This window comes from Micropterus dolomieu, linkage group LG09 (assembly GCF_021292245.1).
Source record: "Micropterus dolomieu isolate WLL.071019.BEF.003 ecotype Adirondacks linkage group LG09, ASM2129224v1, whole genome shotgun sequence".
In the NCBI taxonomy this organism is placed as follows: domain Eukaryota; kingdom Metazoa; phylum Chordata; class Actinopteri; order Centrarchiformes; family Centrarchidae; genus Micropterus; species Micropterus dolomieu.
The window spans coordinates 4,686,864-4,702,631 of NC_060158.1; the positions used below are offsets into that span (position 1 = coordinate 4,686,864).

The 15,768-nt window shown below is 38.7% G+C and overlaps 1 protein-coding gene across 2 annotated transcripts; it reads right to left on the minus strand.

The window, feature by feature from the left end:
• Positions 1 to 4,955: 4,955 nt before the first annotated feature.
• On the minus strand, positions 4,956 to 15,605 carry LOC123976354 (solute carrier family 2, facilitated glucose transporter member 1-like). Of its 2 annotated transcripts, none has more exons than XM_046058460.1 (10): positions 15,591 to 15,605; positions 12,524 to 12,619; positions 11,358 to 11,518; positions 9,727 to 9,967; positions 9,442 to 9,604; positions 7,201 to 7,388; positions 6,394 to 6,498; positions 6,206 to 6,304; positions 5,594 to 5,800; positions 4,956 to 5,303 (listed from the first exon to the last, which is right to left on the minus strand). In XM_046058460.1, the coding sequence occupies exons 1-10, from the start codon at positions 15,603 to 15,605 to the stop codon at positions 4,986 to 4,988; spliced, it is 1,593 nt and encodes a 530-aa protein (XP_045914416.1). In that variant the 3' UTR covers positions 4,956 to 4,985. The 2 variants fall into 2 exon arrangements, with proteins under 2 accessions (XP_045914416.1, XP_045914415.1); XM_046058459.1 differs by lacking the exon at positions 15,591 to 15,605 and adding an exon at positions 15,396 to 15,419 and having other exon boundaries at positions 12,524 to 12,625.
• Positions 15,606 to 15,768: the final 163 nt, after the last annotated feature.

A 15,768-nucleotide genomic window follows, 5' to 3' on the forward strand; every position in this document is an offset into this window, starting at 1 on the left:
TGTAAAATCGCCCCTTTAAAGACATAGAGTTTTAACATAATGTCATTATAATGGTAGTTGATTGCTAGTTCAACTGTCCAAAATGTACAGTAGCCTATGTTTACTTCAGGATTACTAGCTGCAATCAGGTGTGTTTCATTTTTACTAAAATGCACCAAACCTTCAGAGAGAACAAAAACTTACAATACACATTCACACCATGTCTTAGTACATGATGAACACTTTACTTAACAACATTATATCTGGTACAGTATAAACACAGGTGAAACAAAAACATTTGGGGTGCATCACTGTTGTGGCACAGAGGAATGTTAAAAAAGCCATCACATTACAGACACCAAGGCTGTAGTTGATCACACCATCCTGTAAATATTATTAGATTAATTACTTTCTAAGTCACTGGCTGGCACTGAAACAGCAAAGCATACAGATAATGGTTGTTTTTGAGCGTGTAAATAACAGTTATGCCACATAGCACCTGATAGAGCAACCTGTTGAGAGCGTATCATTAAGTGATAGAGGGAGTGATTTCAGACACATCCTACAAACAGTAGCAGAGGAAGACTTTCTCACAAACACATAGGCCTACATTAAATAACAGTCTGTGAATGCGTGAAGTGCAGAGAGGCACAAATCGCCGACTTACAGTACAGGATACTCAAACACACAGTACAGTCAGTACATTTATTTACACACTTATAACACACAGATCAACAAACAACAGACAAAACTAAGATCACAGCAGCCAAAGCATGTTGATGAGATATTTTTCTTCCTGATAGATTCAACTCTACATGAATAATACATGAACAATTTCAGAGCTGGTTTATAATACAGTTGTTTGACTATTTTGCAAACGCCATGGCAACGTCAGCATAGCCAAGAACTTTTAGAAGTACAGAAAAACCTGATGAAACTCAACTACTATCACCAGCTCTGAGTGCAATCTGATTAGGCACACACAGATAAAAGTACAATGCTGCGATTGAGAAAGACATGAGATGAAAATGAAAGAGAGGAGACAGTAGTGTTAGTCAGTGAATGACTCGTGTTCACACAGAGAAGGAGTAAAATGTGCCAAGGGACTATTACTAGCAAGAACTGCTAAAATTAGAAAGTGTCCGACCTAAAAAAATCCCAACAACTCCCATCAGGCCTCCTTCAAAAGCCACTCCTCCAAAACACATTTTCATGTGCAATGAGTGGACGTGCAGAGTGCATGCAGGTAGACAGGCAGGTGCCAATTACAGTCCTGCAACAGCCACAAATACCGTTTTATTTCTTTAATCTTTGCGTCAGAGCATTTGATTTATTGATTGCTGTCGGGATGTAAACAAAATTTCCACAAATACAACAAAAAATGCTTTGAAATAAATTGTCTACCCCAGTTTCAAGAGCAACCTGAAAACATATTTTCAGATAAGAATCAGCTAGAGCCCGTTCCTCTCTTCTACAAAATGAACATGTGCACCCCACAAGACAAATAATCCCAGCACAGGTATGACCGTGCAAGTCCACATATAAATAGTATTCTTTTTAAAAATACATATTTACAAATAAATACTTTTACTCTTCCATGTTTGTACAGTGAACGAAGTCATAAATGTGCATAAAGTAGATGGCTATGGTTCGGAGCAGCGTGCAGTGCACCTGGGTCCACATATTTGTTTCAAATCCTTTCACATACTTTTGTGACACTGAATTCAGCTGTCTGTTAGAGTGCAGTCACACCAAACAAGTTAGCTTGAACGTAGCTTGGAACATTTAATTTTTTGTGAGAAACATCAAAGTACATGGGGGGGAGATTTGTCTTGACTTGCCCAAACTGCAGATCCAATTTAGGATGACTAAATCTCTATTGTCTCTAATGTTCACTTGTAAATGGGCATTTTTACCCACAAAAAAATTATATTAGCTTTTCCACAAGGATTTGAACAGAGAAAACAAGTTGTAGGTGTGATTGCACGCTGGCATCAGCCACAGAACTGCACCTTAACTGAACATGTGGCAGACTAAAAACAAATCCCTGCTTGTCACAAGTGACGAATCGGCTCAAAACTCCAAATTAAAACATAATTCTCAATTGGTTTCTTCATTTCTACTCTCAGAGAAAAGCTCAGGATGACAAAAAGGATAGCGACAAGCACAAATCTCAGAGGTATTTCAAATTGTGATCTCACAAAGCGCCAACCGGAATAGGCAAGCTGAGTAATAGAAAGTATTCAGAATCCATATTAGACTCAGGTCTGGTCAAGGACAATTTTAGTGCCATATTGAAGAAGTAGTGTAGGTTTAGCCACGGACAGAAGCAGGACCCTAAAGGAGAAGTTGAATACAACACTGAATACTACCATGCGGGGAGTGTAGCCTACCACACACCTCCCCCAGGGCAAACACAGTACGTCACTATCATCCACAAATACAGCAATACACAGCAAAGCCATGACTCCGACAATAATCTATCCCCTCACTGTAAGAAATGTTCATCTTAACAAACTCTGACCCTTCCAGGCTTAGTAAGACAAGTAAAAAATGTCAGCAGAGTGACATATTTTCATGTTTTCAAATCAGCTTATCAGTCAGTATTTTAAAACAAGGCAGATACCACTCGAATCAAATGTTACACTTCAGTGTAAATCACTTGTTAAGATAAATATCTTTCCAGTGTAGCCAAGAAATAAATAATACATAAATAAATAAATATGTTCTCAAAGTGCAGCATGAATTACTGTAATTGAAAAAGTAATTTTCAAAGCTTTTTCAAAGACAGTAATTCACACAGTCACTACATAAAATAGAAAATATACTTTGTGTAATGTACTTATACACCAAATACTGTACAACATCTGTAAAGGCTGACAACATAGCTAACCTTTCAGACAAAGTGTCACAATGTAGATAGAGTTTGGACCCGACAAATAAAGCCAGAAACACACTGGGCTGATTTTGATTTTGACAAACGAGTATGTTTTTGTATGTATAGGTAGGTATAAATAGGTATTTCCATGTTGGAAGATATAGTTTCTGCTACTGCTCTTGGCAGGATTGAAAAGTGCAATTATCATGTGAGCAGAGTTCAGCTGATTATTTGGGACTCAAAAGTTGTGTTCAGTGCATTTGGGCTTTAAATGTCATAAAGGATTTTTAAAGCTTTAAAACGTTCTTCATGTTGGATCACAACAAGATGTCATGTTAGCACATATGGAACGTGTTAGCACATCTGAAGCTTTCACTCCAAAATGTTATTTCCATTTTAAAGAAAAACTGGCTTAACCGGACTAAAACTAATTCCCAAATTATTTTCTCAAATCATTATAGAAGTCAACACAAGTGAGTAGTCAACGAAGTCATTTCTCCCCCTTTGGGAAAATATGAAATGATAAAAAAATTGGTTATTCTAATCAAATAACAGGAACCATTCAGGACTTCCACTAAAACGTTGTTTACCCGTTGTTCATACAACATTAGCACTTCCCCCTTTAGTTGCCTCTATTCATTATCAGCGCCTATATATTATTGGTTCAAGTTTCTTTTTTGATTGCACATTTTCTAGAACTCTTATCTATTCTAATAACAACTTGACCAGACATGCGCAATCACTCATGTAAAAATAGTTTTTAATTATCATTCTGTTAATTTGATGTAAAGCACTTCTCAGCTTAATGGCTTCTATATCAGTGATTGTGGTGCTAATGCTCACTTTGCTGCTTATCTGGTTAACAAAGTGCATCTAAATAGAGAGCAACAAATGAGATTTATGGTGTTTAACTCTCAGTCAATTGTAGATTTACTCCACGACAGGAGGAAAAGCTCACTGCAGACTCATTTAACTTTTCATTTCTCTGGCTAGTCTGGAAAGCATTATGATTCTAAATTTTATAATCTAGCTATATACTTACATATCTATATTATCTATATGTTATACAAAAATCTATTTCTATGGGAATAATTTTCTCTTTCAACCAAAAAAAATATACATTGCACATTCCATGTGGAAACCAATTCAACATGTTTTTGTCCACAGGCCACAGCGATTAGCAAGTCCTAAATACCATAAGCCACAGTCAAGATTTTACCATTTTCCAATATAAAAGACACCCCAGTAAAGCAATAATCCACAAGATTTAATTAATATATTTATACCTCTATATATGTGCCAATAAATTAATCTGAATAAAACAACAAAATTATCACGTAAACAGGAAATTTTGTCTGTTTGGAACAAGCAGGACAAGACAAAGGTGGCGCTAATGAAAGTTGAATAAACTTGGGATTATTGCTTTAACCACCAAATTGGCTTTCAGATTTAATAAACTTTGCATGACCTGTGGCTGCTGCTAATTTCCCCATTTAACTACCACAAGAAACACATTTGAGGTCACATGTTCACCCAGTGGTAATTAAAGTTCAGTACTTTGGCATTGCAAAAAAGCTCTCCAGTTTTTCAGCTCATATTCAACAGCTGAAGGCAGAGCTCAAAAAGGATCCCTTCTCAGACCTCAGCGTGATTTGAGAACATTTCCAAAAAAAATTGAGAAATTAATATTATTAAATATTACTAGACAAAACTACTACAGCTACAAAGTTATATTGCACGAAAAATATCCACTATAAGGAATACGTGAATAAATTAAAAAATGCATCTTCGCAATCCACGTCACCTACTTCACACTACATGGACCTGATCTCCTAGGAATGTACAGTAGATTTAAACCGTAGTATTGTATAGCAATTGCTTCCCTTTCACAGTTAAGGGAGGTTTTAAAAGAAAGAATTGCAAGAAATGTCACAGAAAAATAAAATGTCTAAGGAGTAACCTTAAAAGCAGAAAGTATGACTTTTTAAAGGTAAAAGCCTTTAAATTGATAAGGCTATTGTACAGTAAGTGTATTATAAAATGACATAGCTTCTATTGTTCCATTGTTGTGTAATAATTAACTACAATTTACCCTTCACCCATTACTACCTACATATCTACAGCTGCTCTACACACTGTCCTGCACTGTCAAGTTAGATTTATCTTCAAGGGGCGTGCTTTCAGATGCGGAAGGTGGAACTGCTGCTGCCGCCTCTACCAGTGGGACCTTCTCCTTGACTGGTGAGGCGGGAAGCGTCACGGCGGTGCTGGCGCTGGCAGGAGGGGTCTCAACAGATGAGGAGGTGGGAGGCGGGGCGTTGCCGAAACTGCAGGCGATCTCGTCGAAGGTCTTTCCCTTCGTCTCTGGGACTTTAATGTAGGTGAAGATGAAAAAGAGGATGAGGAAGGCTGTGAAGATGAGGAAGACCCAAGGTCCACACCACTCCTGAGAAGACATGAGAGGAGAGGAGTCAGAATTATATAGAAACAATAAATTTTACATGTTCAAACTTCTCATGTTAACTGGATATGATCTGTAAGAATTACTATAATACAAGAAAAAGGGAAGAAAAAATGTGATCTAATGGAAAGATTTTATAAGATGTAAGATTAAAAAAGGCAAAATCAAACCAACAAAACAGCAGAACAAAAAAAGTTAAAGCAAAAGACAAATAATATAAAGAAAATAAGAGAACAACGAACTAAACCCTAAACCATGTCAAACCCGTCCCTTACCACTAGTTTGGGAAAGCTCATTCCAACCAGGAAGTTGGCCGTCCAATTGCAGCAGCCAGCCACAGCCATGGCTGCCGGGCGGGGCCCCTGGGAGAACAGCTCGGCCACAATGAACCATGGGATTGGACCGGGGCCCATCTCAAACATAGCCACAAATAGCATGATAGCAAAGATGGCTATGTAGCTCATAGCTGGAATGTCCTTCTGCTCAGATTGACGGAGAAAAGGGAGATGAAAAAATCAGACAATGACATTTACTATATCACACTGATTGACAGATTTTTTTTATTGAATGTTTATCTTATGGTTTGTTAGAGCATCTGTTTGTGAATACACAACACTCACTGACATTTAAGTATATTTATAACCTTTAATAATGACAAGAAATGAAATCTGATCGTGTTCTTTATAAGCGAATTAACCGATAACACCCACATTGCAGAATAAATAGTATTTTATATACATGTATTTTATGCATATAGTTTGGTTTAGATGCCTTGTTAAATTAAACATGCTTTGGATATTGAGGGTGGGGAGAGAATAACTTGCTCAACTTTACTCAACTGTTCTTTAGTCAATCCCTCTTCAATCTTGTGATAGTGCTGAACTCACCAGCAGGAGGGAGATGGTCATGATCAGAGCGCTGAACGCCATTCCACCTAATCCCAAGAGGTGCAGAGTCCTTCGTCCTGCCCTCTCCACCAGGAAGAGCTGGATGGTAGACACGGGAAGGAGTTATGTGCTGCTAAATGCCCACAAACACATGAAGGACCAAAGACAAACACAGTGATGTCACTCACAGAAACGATTGTGAAGATGGTGTTGACAATGCCGGCGCCGATGGTGGCGTAGATGGGCTTTTTTACACCGGCTGACTCAAAGATCCCAGTCGAGTAGTAGAACACCTAAATACAGACAGGATGGAAAAGAAAGGGGGGGGGGGGGGTTTATAATTTACATTTTGTATAAGTAAACATGTAAGTTTATTTCTTTCTGGACCACCTGCAACTTTCATATACTTTTTTTTACCTGACACTCCATAGCATGTCCAATCATTTAATCATGCTCACCTAGAATCTACTAAAATGGGAGGATGTAGCTGACATTTGCTTCGTCAGGGACCAAAGTGACCTTTTTTACTCTCACTAAATAGAGCTTGTCTTTAGTTTGAGTTATTTTAGAACCCCAGTCTCTCTCTACTCACTGACTTAGCTGTGTTATATAGTTATGTATAGAGCCGGGTTGCTTGTTAATCGGAAGATCGGCAATATGAACATTCAAATGTAACAAGATTTGGTTTCGGTAGTTCAATTTTTAGATTTAATATGTTTATAATATATTTGGTTTGGATTTAGTTTGTGTTATAATGATACTATTGAAATAGGTGAGATTATTTCCTTAACTCTAATATGTAGTGTATGCAGTGGACAAGTTAGATATATTGTGTATTTTTTAAATTCTAGACCACGTAATGATTAGATGCCGCCAGGGTAACAACTAATAGGGATTCAAGTGAAAAGCAAATCAATATACGGGAGTAAAAGCATGTAATCGCATGTAGCTGTCTGTGTGTGTGTGTGTGGACATGCTGCCTGTTGCTGACTCACAGCATTGATTCCTGAAAGCTGCTGGGAGAGTTGCAGCATGACGGCAATGAGGAGGGGCTGACGATACGCTGCCGAGCGGAATAGCTCAGGGATTGTCACCTTCTTCTCCATGGCCATCTTAGCGCTCTCCTCCTTCATCTCCTGCAGGTCTTTACTCACATCCTCACTGCCACGCAGACGCACCAGTGCTGTCAACAGAACAGAAACACAATGTGTCTTTGATGGAGGTGGAGTGTTGTTGCTTTTGCGTGCAAACACAAAGGCAGAGGACACAAAAATACTCGGCAGTTCAAAAAGGTTGGTGATGCTGAGTCAACACATTGGTGTAAACAGAAAACAGTGGGAGACCACAAATAAGGTTACATCTTTTACAGTTTGGTCATATATATAAAAAAAAACTGGGGTTGGATTGTAATTCTTGATCTTGAAAATAGCTTGATAAAATAGTCAACTGACTCCCTTTTTTCACTGTAACCCTGAAAGCCATTTATGTGACATTGATGAAGACCACGAGATTAGATTGAAAGCTCTGGACACAAAACTGGTAGAAGGTGGACCCCATGTTATGGTTATTTTGTGGTACCTCTACGGCCATTTTGGTTTCAAAGCATGTAAAATGTACAAACTGTTCTCATGTAAACATTTCACTTTAGCTTATCAGTGTAATAAATTACCTATTAATCATTTTGAAAGGATAGCTGGGTCAAATATTGTATTTTGAATATTTAATGGTACTACTATAGTACTTGCAGCCTAGTGATTTAAAACTGACTGTGACTGACTGTGTCATTGCAATATTGCTGGTTGGAGTTCAGGTGGGAACCCTTGTTGCATGTCCTCTTCCCTCTCTACCTCCCATCGTTTCTTGACAGCTCTCCATTGAGTAGAATTTGAAAAGCTAACGCTCTCTCCAGTGGTAGTATCAGGAAAGACCATGTGGCAGGAAGCAGTGCACGCTGCTACACCAGACACCACAAACACCACACAGTCACAGAAACTATGATGCAGCTCTAACTGTGGAGCCTAAGCCTTGTGTTTGTTTTTCTTTGTGTCAGGCGAGAGGTGTGAAGGAGAAGTGGGTCAGTGCCCCAGAGTCAACCCTGACAAGCCACGTGTTGAACAGATGCCAAAACCATCTGCCTGTTCAAGCACTCTTCTCTCCAGGCTACAACATCGTCCCGATCTCCTCCCTGTGTATCTCTAACTACTGATGTCTCTCTGTCTCATTTCCTTTCTTTCTCCTTGATATTTCACTTATGTTTTGTCTCACTTTTATAGGCTCTTTTTCTCTCAGCACATCTCTTTCTCTCCTAAGTTTTCTTTGTACTTGTTTTTTGCTCTCACGTTTTTCTTCTCAACTGCTCACTGCTAGTACTCTTCAGTATTTCTCTATATCCGTAGCTATAGCAACTTATATAACTGAAGTAGCACCAGTAATGTAGCAATTCAAGCAGCAGAAGTATCAGCATTTTATTTGCAGTACTAACATAAGTAGCGGTGTTAGTATTTGCACTATACTAGCAGAAGTAGTAGCAGAGGTTGTAGTATTGTAGTAACAGTAGTTGAATTGATATAACAAGTGGTGACAATAGAAGTAACACCTTATAAGCAGTGGTAGTACTGATAGTAGAAGCAGTAGAAGCAGTAAAAGTAATTACTTGTAGAGTGTCAGTAGTTGAAGTAGTTATAGCAGCAGCAGAAGCAGTAGTGCAATAGTAAAATTGGTATTAGTGGTGAGTCGTCAGCATAAGCAATGCCTGTAGCTGTAGTGGCATTATAGTCATGACAGTAGTCGCCATAGTAAAGCGGCAGGTGAAAAAGCAGTAACGTTAGTAGTAGTTGTAGTCTTGGTGCTAGTTGTGAGTGTAGTCATATGTGTAGTTGTAGTACCAGTAGTTGGATTGACAGTATGAATGACAGTGACAACAGTAGTTGCAGTAGTAATAGAAACAGTAGTAGCACAGGTAGTAGTGGTGATAGTAGCAGCAGTGTCAGTAATGACTGCAGTAGTGGTGTCTGTAATTGTAGTAACCGTGTTAGTAGCAGTTGCACAGTAGTAATGTCGTACTGTCAGAATGGGTAACAATAGATAATGCAAAACCAGAAGTACTGTCAGTAGTTACAGCAGGAATAGCAGCAGGAATGGCAGAGGTATAACAGTAATAACAATAGTAACAGTAATAGTAACAATAGTAATTGTGTGACTAGAAGCAGTAGTATTGTAGCAGTATTTGTGCATACCTTTGCGTGCCTGCTCCTCTTGTTTAAGGTTGATGAGCAGGAAGCGAGGACTCTCGGGACAGAAGGGCAGCAGTATGCACTGCAGCACAGCAGGAACCACAGTGAGGGCCAGCAGCAGGGGCCACAGCTTTGCTGAGCCCAGCAGACCCTCCAGACCAAAGATCTGAATATCAAGGACCACAACAGCTGGGTTAGATTTACAGTAAACCACCAAGGAACTGTAACTATATCATACATCAAGATCTTGAAATAAATCTGAGGTTTGTTAGGAAGCGTTCTGCTGACCTGAGCGATCAAGATGCCCACCACCACACCGAGCTGATGAAGAGTGCCGAAGGCTCCTCGGAGGGGAGTGGGTGACACCTCGCCCACATACATGGGAGTCAGGCCGGTAAAGAGACCGCAGAACAGGCCGATGACCAGGCGACCGGCGATCACCATCTCATAGGAGGAGCAGATGGTGGAGAAGCCCATGAGGAGGCCGCCAATCACAGCCAGAATGTTTACAAGGAACATAGAGCGACGCCTGAGGAGGAGGGGAAGGGTGAGGATAGAGAGATATGTGAACAGCTGATTGTACAGAATTTCTAGACATACAACATGGCAGTTTGAATAATGAATAATTGTAAATATTTAATTTCATATCACGCACAAACCTGGCATACTGCTCATATTTCTTAATTGTTAATCTATATTTTTATATTTTGTCAATTTATATATTTATGTACACAATATTCTCTTCTGTTGCAATACGTCTGCGCAACACACACCGGAGTAATGCAGATGTAAATATCTGCCACATTGTTCTTTCTCTACAAATAGTAGTATTATTTTTCTCTATAGAGAAATACAATTACAATTAGATAAAATTTTTGCTTCATTGTTGTTCCTTTTACTAAGAAAAGAGGAAAGTATTTCAGTGTGGAGAGAAAAGCTGAGTGGTTTGTGGTTGAAGAAAAATGGACAAGCTTATTGATTAACTGAGAAATTAGTGACCAGAACTATCTGGACTGATTGACCTGCCTGAGTGTATGTGAAGGTCAGGCGCTTTCCTGTCTAATTAGTTCACTGACAGAAGGATGTTTTTCCAGTTTTACAGTGCAAACATAATGGAGTTTACACGTGAGTGCATGTCCTTGTGTATCATAATAAGGATAGCATCAATAATCAATATGGATTCTTGGAATCTTGGATTTTATTAGCTAAATATGTTTGAATAAATACTTCAATGTGTGCTTATTTGCTATCTTTGTGAGAATTATTTGAGAAGACCAATACCAATCTTAAGTCTGTGGGTTAAGTATGGAGATGGCACGAGGCGTTTTGTTTAGCATAAAGGCTGGAAGCAGGGGGAAACAGCTCCCCCAACTCTCAAAATTTAAAAAATATGACTATCAACACATCTTAAGCTGACTTATTATTACTATATCGTGCTTGTTTTTAAAAAATGATTAACAGGAATTAAAGTATTCTTTTGAAATATTTCTTTAATCTGAAAAATTTGACAATTTAGTAGCATTGTAAGTGTGAAAAGTGGTCAGTCTGACCCCAGAAAGAAAAAAAGGAACATGGTCTGATGTGCAGGTTATATCACAAAGGCAAATGGAGGAACAGTAGAGCTGAGCAGTCGGCTAAAGACAGACACGCTTCGTGAACTCCATTAAGTGTAATGTCTTGTGACAGTTCAGCTACACCACACAGGAACACACCGAGCCATTAAAGGAAAAGCATAACACTCAAAGCGAAGACATTTGATATTGACAATGAATATGTCCAAAGAAACACCCAGATAGACATACCTGTGCATTATACAGACAACATGACTGACAAGAGCAGGTTTAGTTTCTCATTAAAGATGATAAGAGAAACAAAAGTTTAAATCTCGGCTTGTTATTTCCCACAAATGTAATTCCTACCTGCCAAATCTGTTTGCCATTACGCCCACGCTGAAGGAGCCCACCATGCCGCCCACGCTAAAGATGGCGACGGCGACACTCCAGACGATGGTACAGACCCCCGGGCTGATGGGTTCGCCATAACGCTCAACCCAGGTATCATTGAAGAAAGATCGTAGTTTCTGATGGCAGGGACAGGTGAATTAATAGATGAAGGGAAAAGAAGAAAAAGCTCAGAAGTAGCTGGAACCAATTCAACAAACTTCAGAGTAGAAATGGGCTGATGCTGCTGTCTTGCCTGTTGTTAATCTTGAAATATTTTTAGTATAGGTCAGTTAAAGGAATAGTTCATTGTTTTGGGCCACTGGATATACTTAATCTCTTTCTCTCTGAGGGTTTGGTAAGATTAATACCACTCTTGCGCCTGCAGAGCTAGAGCCGGAAGGTGATCAGCTTAGGTTAGTATAACGACTGAAAGCAGGGGAAACAGCTAGACTGGCTGTGTCCAGAACTTAAAAATGGGTCCTAGCTCTCTGTAGCTAACTATTTAACAAACTGTTTCTTGTTTGTTTAATCTGACAAAAACACACAAAAAAAATAGAGGATGTAATTCTTTATTCTTTAGTGTGTCTCCATATTTCAGATAGGCTAGCTGTTTTCCCTGCTTCCAGTCCACTGTTTTTGCTAAGCTAAACTAATACTTAATGGACATGACAATGAATTTTACAAAATGCAACAGCCAGTCTTAACTTGATATGTATGAAATATTCACAGTATTTGTACTAAAATAATCAAATTTAAGGCAGCACTGCATTAAGATTTTCATGTTTTAATCCACTCATATCCTGAAGTAGAGGTGACTCTCCTATTTGAACTAATTGAGACACCGCAGACAGGCCAAATCAAATTTTGGTGTAAAGTATAGCTGCTTCTCCACAATCGGGCCTTTAAGGATTAAGAGATAAGAGCAACATTCAAACTACAGTAACCGAGGACTCGCAACAAATTCTCTCTTATTGCTTTGGTTTGTTTTGTCAAGCATGATACGCCAGCTGGGTTAAAGATCTCTGTGGATTCACAACACAGGCTTTGTAGATGTTTACCGTTACAAATACCTGTTATTGACATCTGGAGAAGCTAAGGTGGAAACTGTGAGCAGCTTCAGCTTTAGCCAACTAATCACCAACCTGCTCTGGAGCATTGATGACTCCTGTGTTGTAACCAAACTGCAGAGAGCCGATGACAGCAGTGGCCAAGGAGAAGAGGAGATAACCTGTTACTTGCTTTTCCTGCAGTGGGATAAGAAGGGGAAGAACAGTAGGAGAAAATGTCAGGAGGAAGAAAAGGACAAGAAGAAGAAAGGAGAAATCAAACAGGAGATGGAGACGAATGTGGAAATTAAAGGAGCACGGGGGGGACACAGACAAAGAGAGAGATACATAATAAATATGAAATCTGAGCTCATAATGAGATTTTCAATAATTACAGCCGGCATACAGAGGCAATAAAACTGAAATGCTAATGGAAGACAGGGTCAGTGACGCACATATGCGTAAACAATTATATCAGGTTTCAGACAGTGAACTCATGCTCAGACACACATACATACACCCAACATGCAGCCACACAAGATTACTCAACATATTTATACTGAAATCAACACGACTGCCGCTAAATTGGTTGTTTACATAATATTATTTTTTGTAAATAGAGATTCAAGTTTAAAACGAAAAACCACTTTAAAACTTGAAGATCCTTACCAACATGAATGACAACATTTTGGAAATGTACTACATATGTATAAAGGGTTATAGACCCCCCACGATGAATTGGATAATGAATGTAGGGCAGGGGAGTCATGAAAAGAAAGAAAAGTTTACTTGGGTAAAAAGTTAGGTTTAAAGTTATAAATAAATATATATATACTTATATAAATATATATACATATATAGATCCTACATCGGATCAATATATGGTAGAATTATTTATAAATTTAATCATTCATTATATATATTAATTTGGATTCTCTTTTATATATATATATATCGGTAACTTTAAACCTAACTTTTTTAACTTTTTTATGCTTTCTTTTTCATGACTCCCCTGCCCTACATTCATTATCCAATTCAACTTTATAAATATGTAGTACATTTCCAAAATGTTTTTATGTGTGTGTGTGTGTGTGTGTTTGCGTCTGAGCACTGCTTGATTTTGTATCGTATATAAGGCAGATTGATCCTGGTATCAGGAAGTCAGTTTCTCCAAAGTGAAGCGACAGGAGGGACTTTTATATATAAGATGGTCCTTCTAAACTGCTCATCCTGTTCAGGGTCGTGTGAGCTGCAGTCCATCCCAGCATGCAATGGGAGGGATGAGTGGCAAGTCTATCAGAAGACAGCATGGTTACTTGACTAGGAGATTTCTGGGTGTCAAACTACACTTTTGTTCTACAGTTTATTTACTGGAAAGCAATACGAAGTCAGTGAAGGTCAAAGTGTATTAAACACTTGATTGAAATATCTGGCAGGTCAAGCTGGGTCACAGCGGTAGAATTTAGGCCACTGTTTCTGGTGCGTTTCTGCTGATGTCTGTAACACAGCTGTCGGTGATAAGGAGACTCACTGCTGATGCGGCAGAATGCGCTGCTGTTATTTGAGACAGTATAGAGACCTGCAGGCCTCAGGTGATCCACTGCCCTTGGTACATCAATATCAGAGCGAGGTCAGATAATATTAGCCTAGACTGCACTTCTCGGGATTCGTTTTAGCCAAAGGGACGTTGGCTGCACAGGACCAATGAGACGACGAGAGAGAAACATGAATGGGAAATGAAATGAAGATTTGAAAATGCTGAGAAGCTCAGGATGATGTATTTTACATTTTGCATTATATATGTGAAGCTGATGGTCTCAGATCATCAGTAAAAATTCTGACCACAACATCTGACTGATTGTACATCATATTTACAGTTTGCAGGTCAGATGTTGTGGTCACTGTGTGCAGAAATATTAATCGGATGCCAGAAGTAAGGAAACAAAACTATGTAAGCAAGAAGATAGAGGTGAAATGGAAGCACATTGTTTTGACCAATGTCGTGAACATTTGCCATTAATTTTCTCTACAAACACTCCTGTTCAAGCCTTGACCTGAACCAATGAGCCATGAGATGAATCATGACGTCTTTTAAGGAAATGATATCCTGAGAACAACTAATGAGTTGGAGGACCAGCCAATTTTTTTTTTCCTCTGCCAAGTTAATTTATTCCTGTAAAAGACCATCTTGTTTGACAGGGAATCCACCGAGAGTGAGAAGGTCAATGCTTGTGGTCATCATGGTCGGATTAACTGGGCCTAAGGGCAATAATGGGCCCACCCATTAACTGGTCATTTCTCCCAACCTCTGTCCAAAATGAAAAAATGCCTGCTGTCCCAGGTTTGCAATTGGGCAGTTTGAGTTAATGCAAATTAATTTAGGAAGATGCAACACATAAGCACAAAACATAAACTACACTATAGTAACAGTATATACTTTACTGTAACTAGATCTTTGACCCTCTCCAAGATGAGGCCTCAGGATTAGGACAGAAGATGCTCACAGAATATTTCAATTAAATTAGAACAAATCAGTTCACACACAGTAAGACGGGAGCTTTCGAGGGAGTTGCTTTTCCTTTAAACTGCACTATTCTTATCTATGTATCCGTTCTTGTTTTCTTCTTTACAAACCTTGGTTTTATATGTCTTTGCTGTTTTTGAAGTAATTTGTGCTTTTTGTAGGTTTATATGATAATTACAAACAACAATATGTGTTATAGTATCTATGGCACATTTATTGTGATCATATCCACTGCACTAATCCCAACCAATATTTAAGTGGCCGTTTGGGATGTATGTACATTTAAAACATGTTGCAATAGTTAATTAATTGTTGCAACTCACCAGAAATTCAGGTATTCAAACTGACTTGTGGTTTCTACATTGACACTTTTAAAAAATAATTTCTTGTGAAGGGAAGTCTCCACACTGAATATTGCATGCCCATAAATATTTCATGAGGCACCTTTCCAACCTCCAAGGTTTTCATCAAGCAGACATCCACCCAGTCCGGCACCTGTCTGTACCCTATAATATCCACCTACTTTATTCGTCTTCTTTACATTCATTGGCTGAATCGTCATCTTACTCTGTGAAATCTGATGTTTTTAATCCTTTCCAGCTCTCAAAGTTAATTAAATCTGCTCTTTGGCCAAACAGCCTTTCCGCTGTTCATTTGAATGTATTCCCTGAGGATTTAGGTGACATTTGAGCAATCAATAATCCGGTGAGACCACACAAACTGATTTTGGTCTCTTTGGTCTGCAAATGGATGGTCTGCTGTTGATGTGCATCCCAGTATCTAAAATGGATACCAGATAGAAACGTTTTATATTTTC

What these genes read in the sequence shown, in the direction of transcription:
- LOC123976354 (XM_046058459.1), bottom strand. Translation starts at nt 15,419, where the DNA reads ATGAAAACCTTGGAGGTTGGAAAG. An exon ending in TCATCAATGCTCCAGAGCAG is followed by an intron (nt 11,519 to 12,523) that starts GTTGGTGATTAG and finishes CCCTGCCATCAG; the next exon opens with AAACTACGATCTTTCTTCAA. An exon ending in TGAGCTTTCCCAAACTAGTG is followed by an intron (nt 5,304 to 5,593) that starts GTAAGGGACGGG and finishes ATGTCTTCTCAG; the next exon opens with GAGTGGTGTGGACCTTGGGT.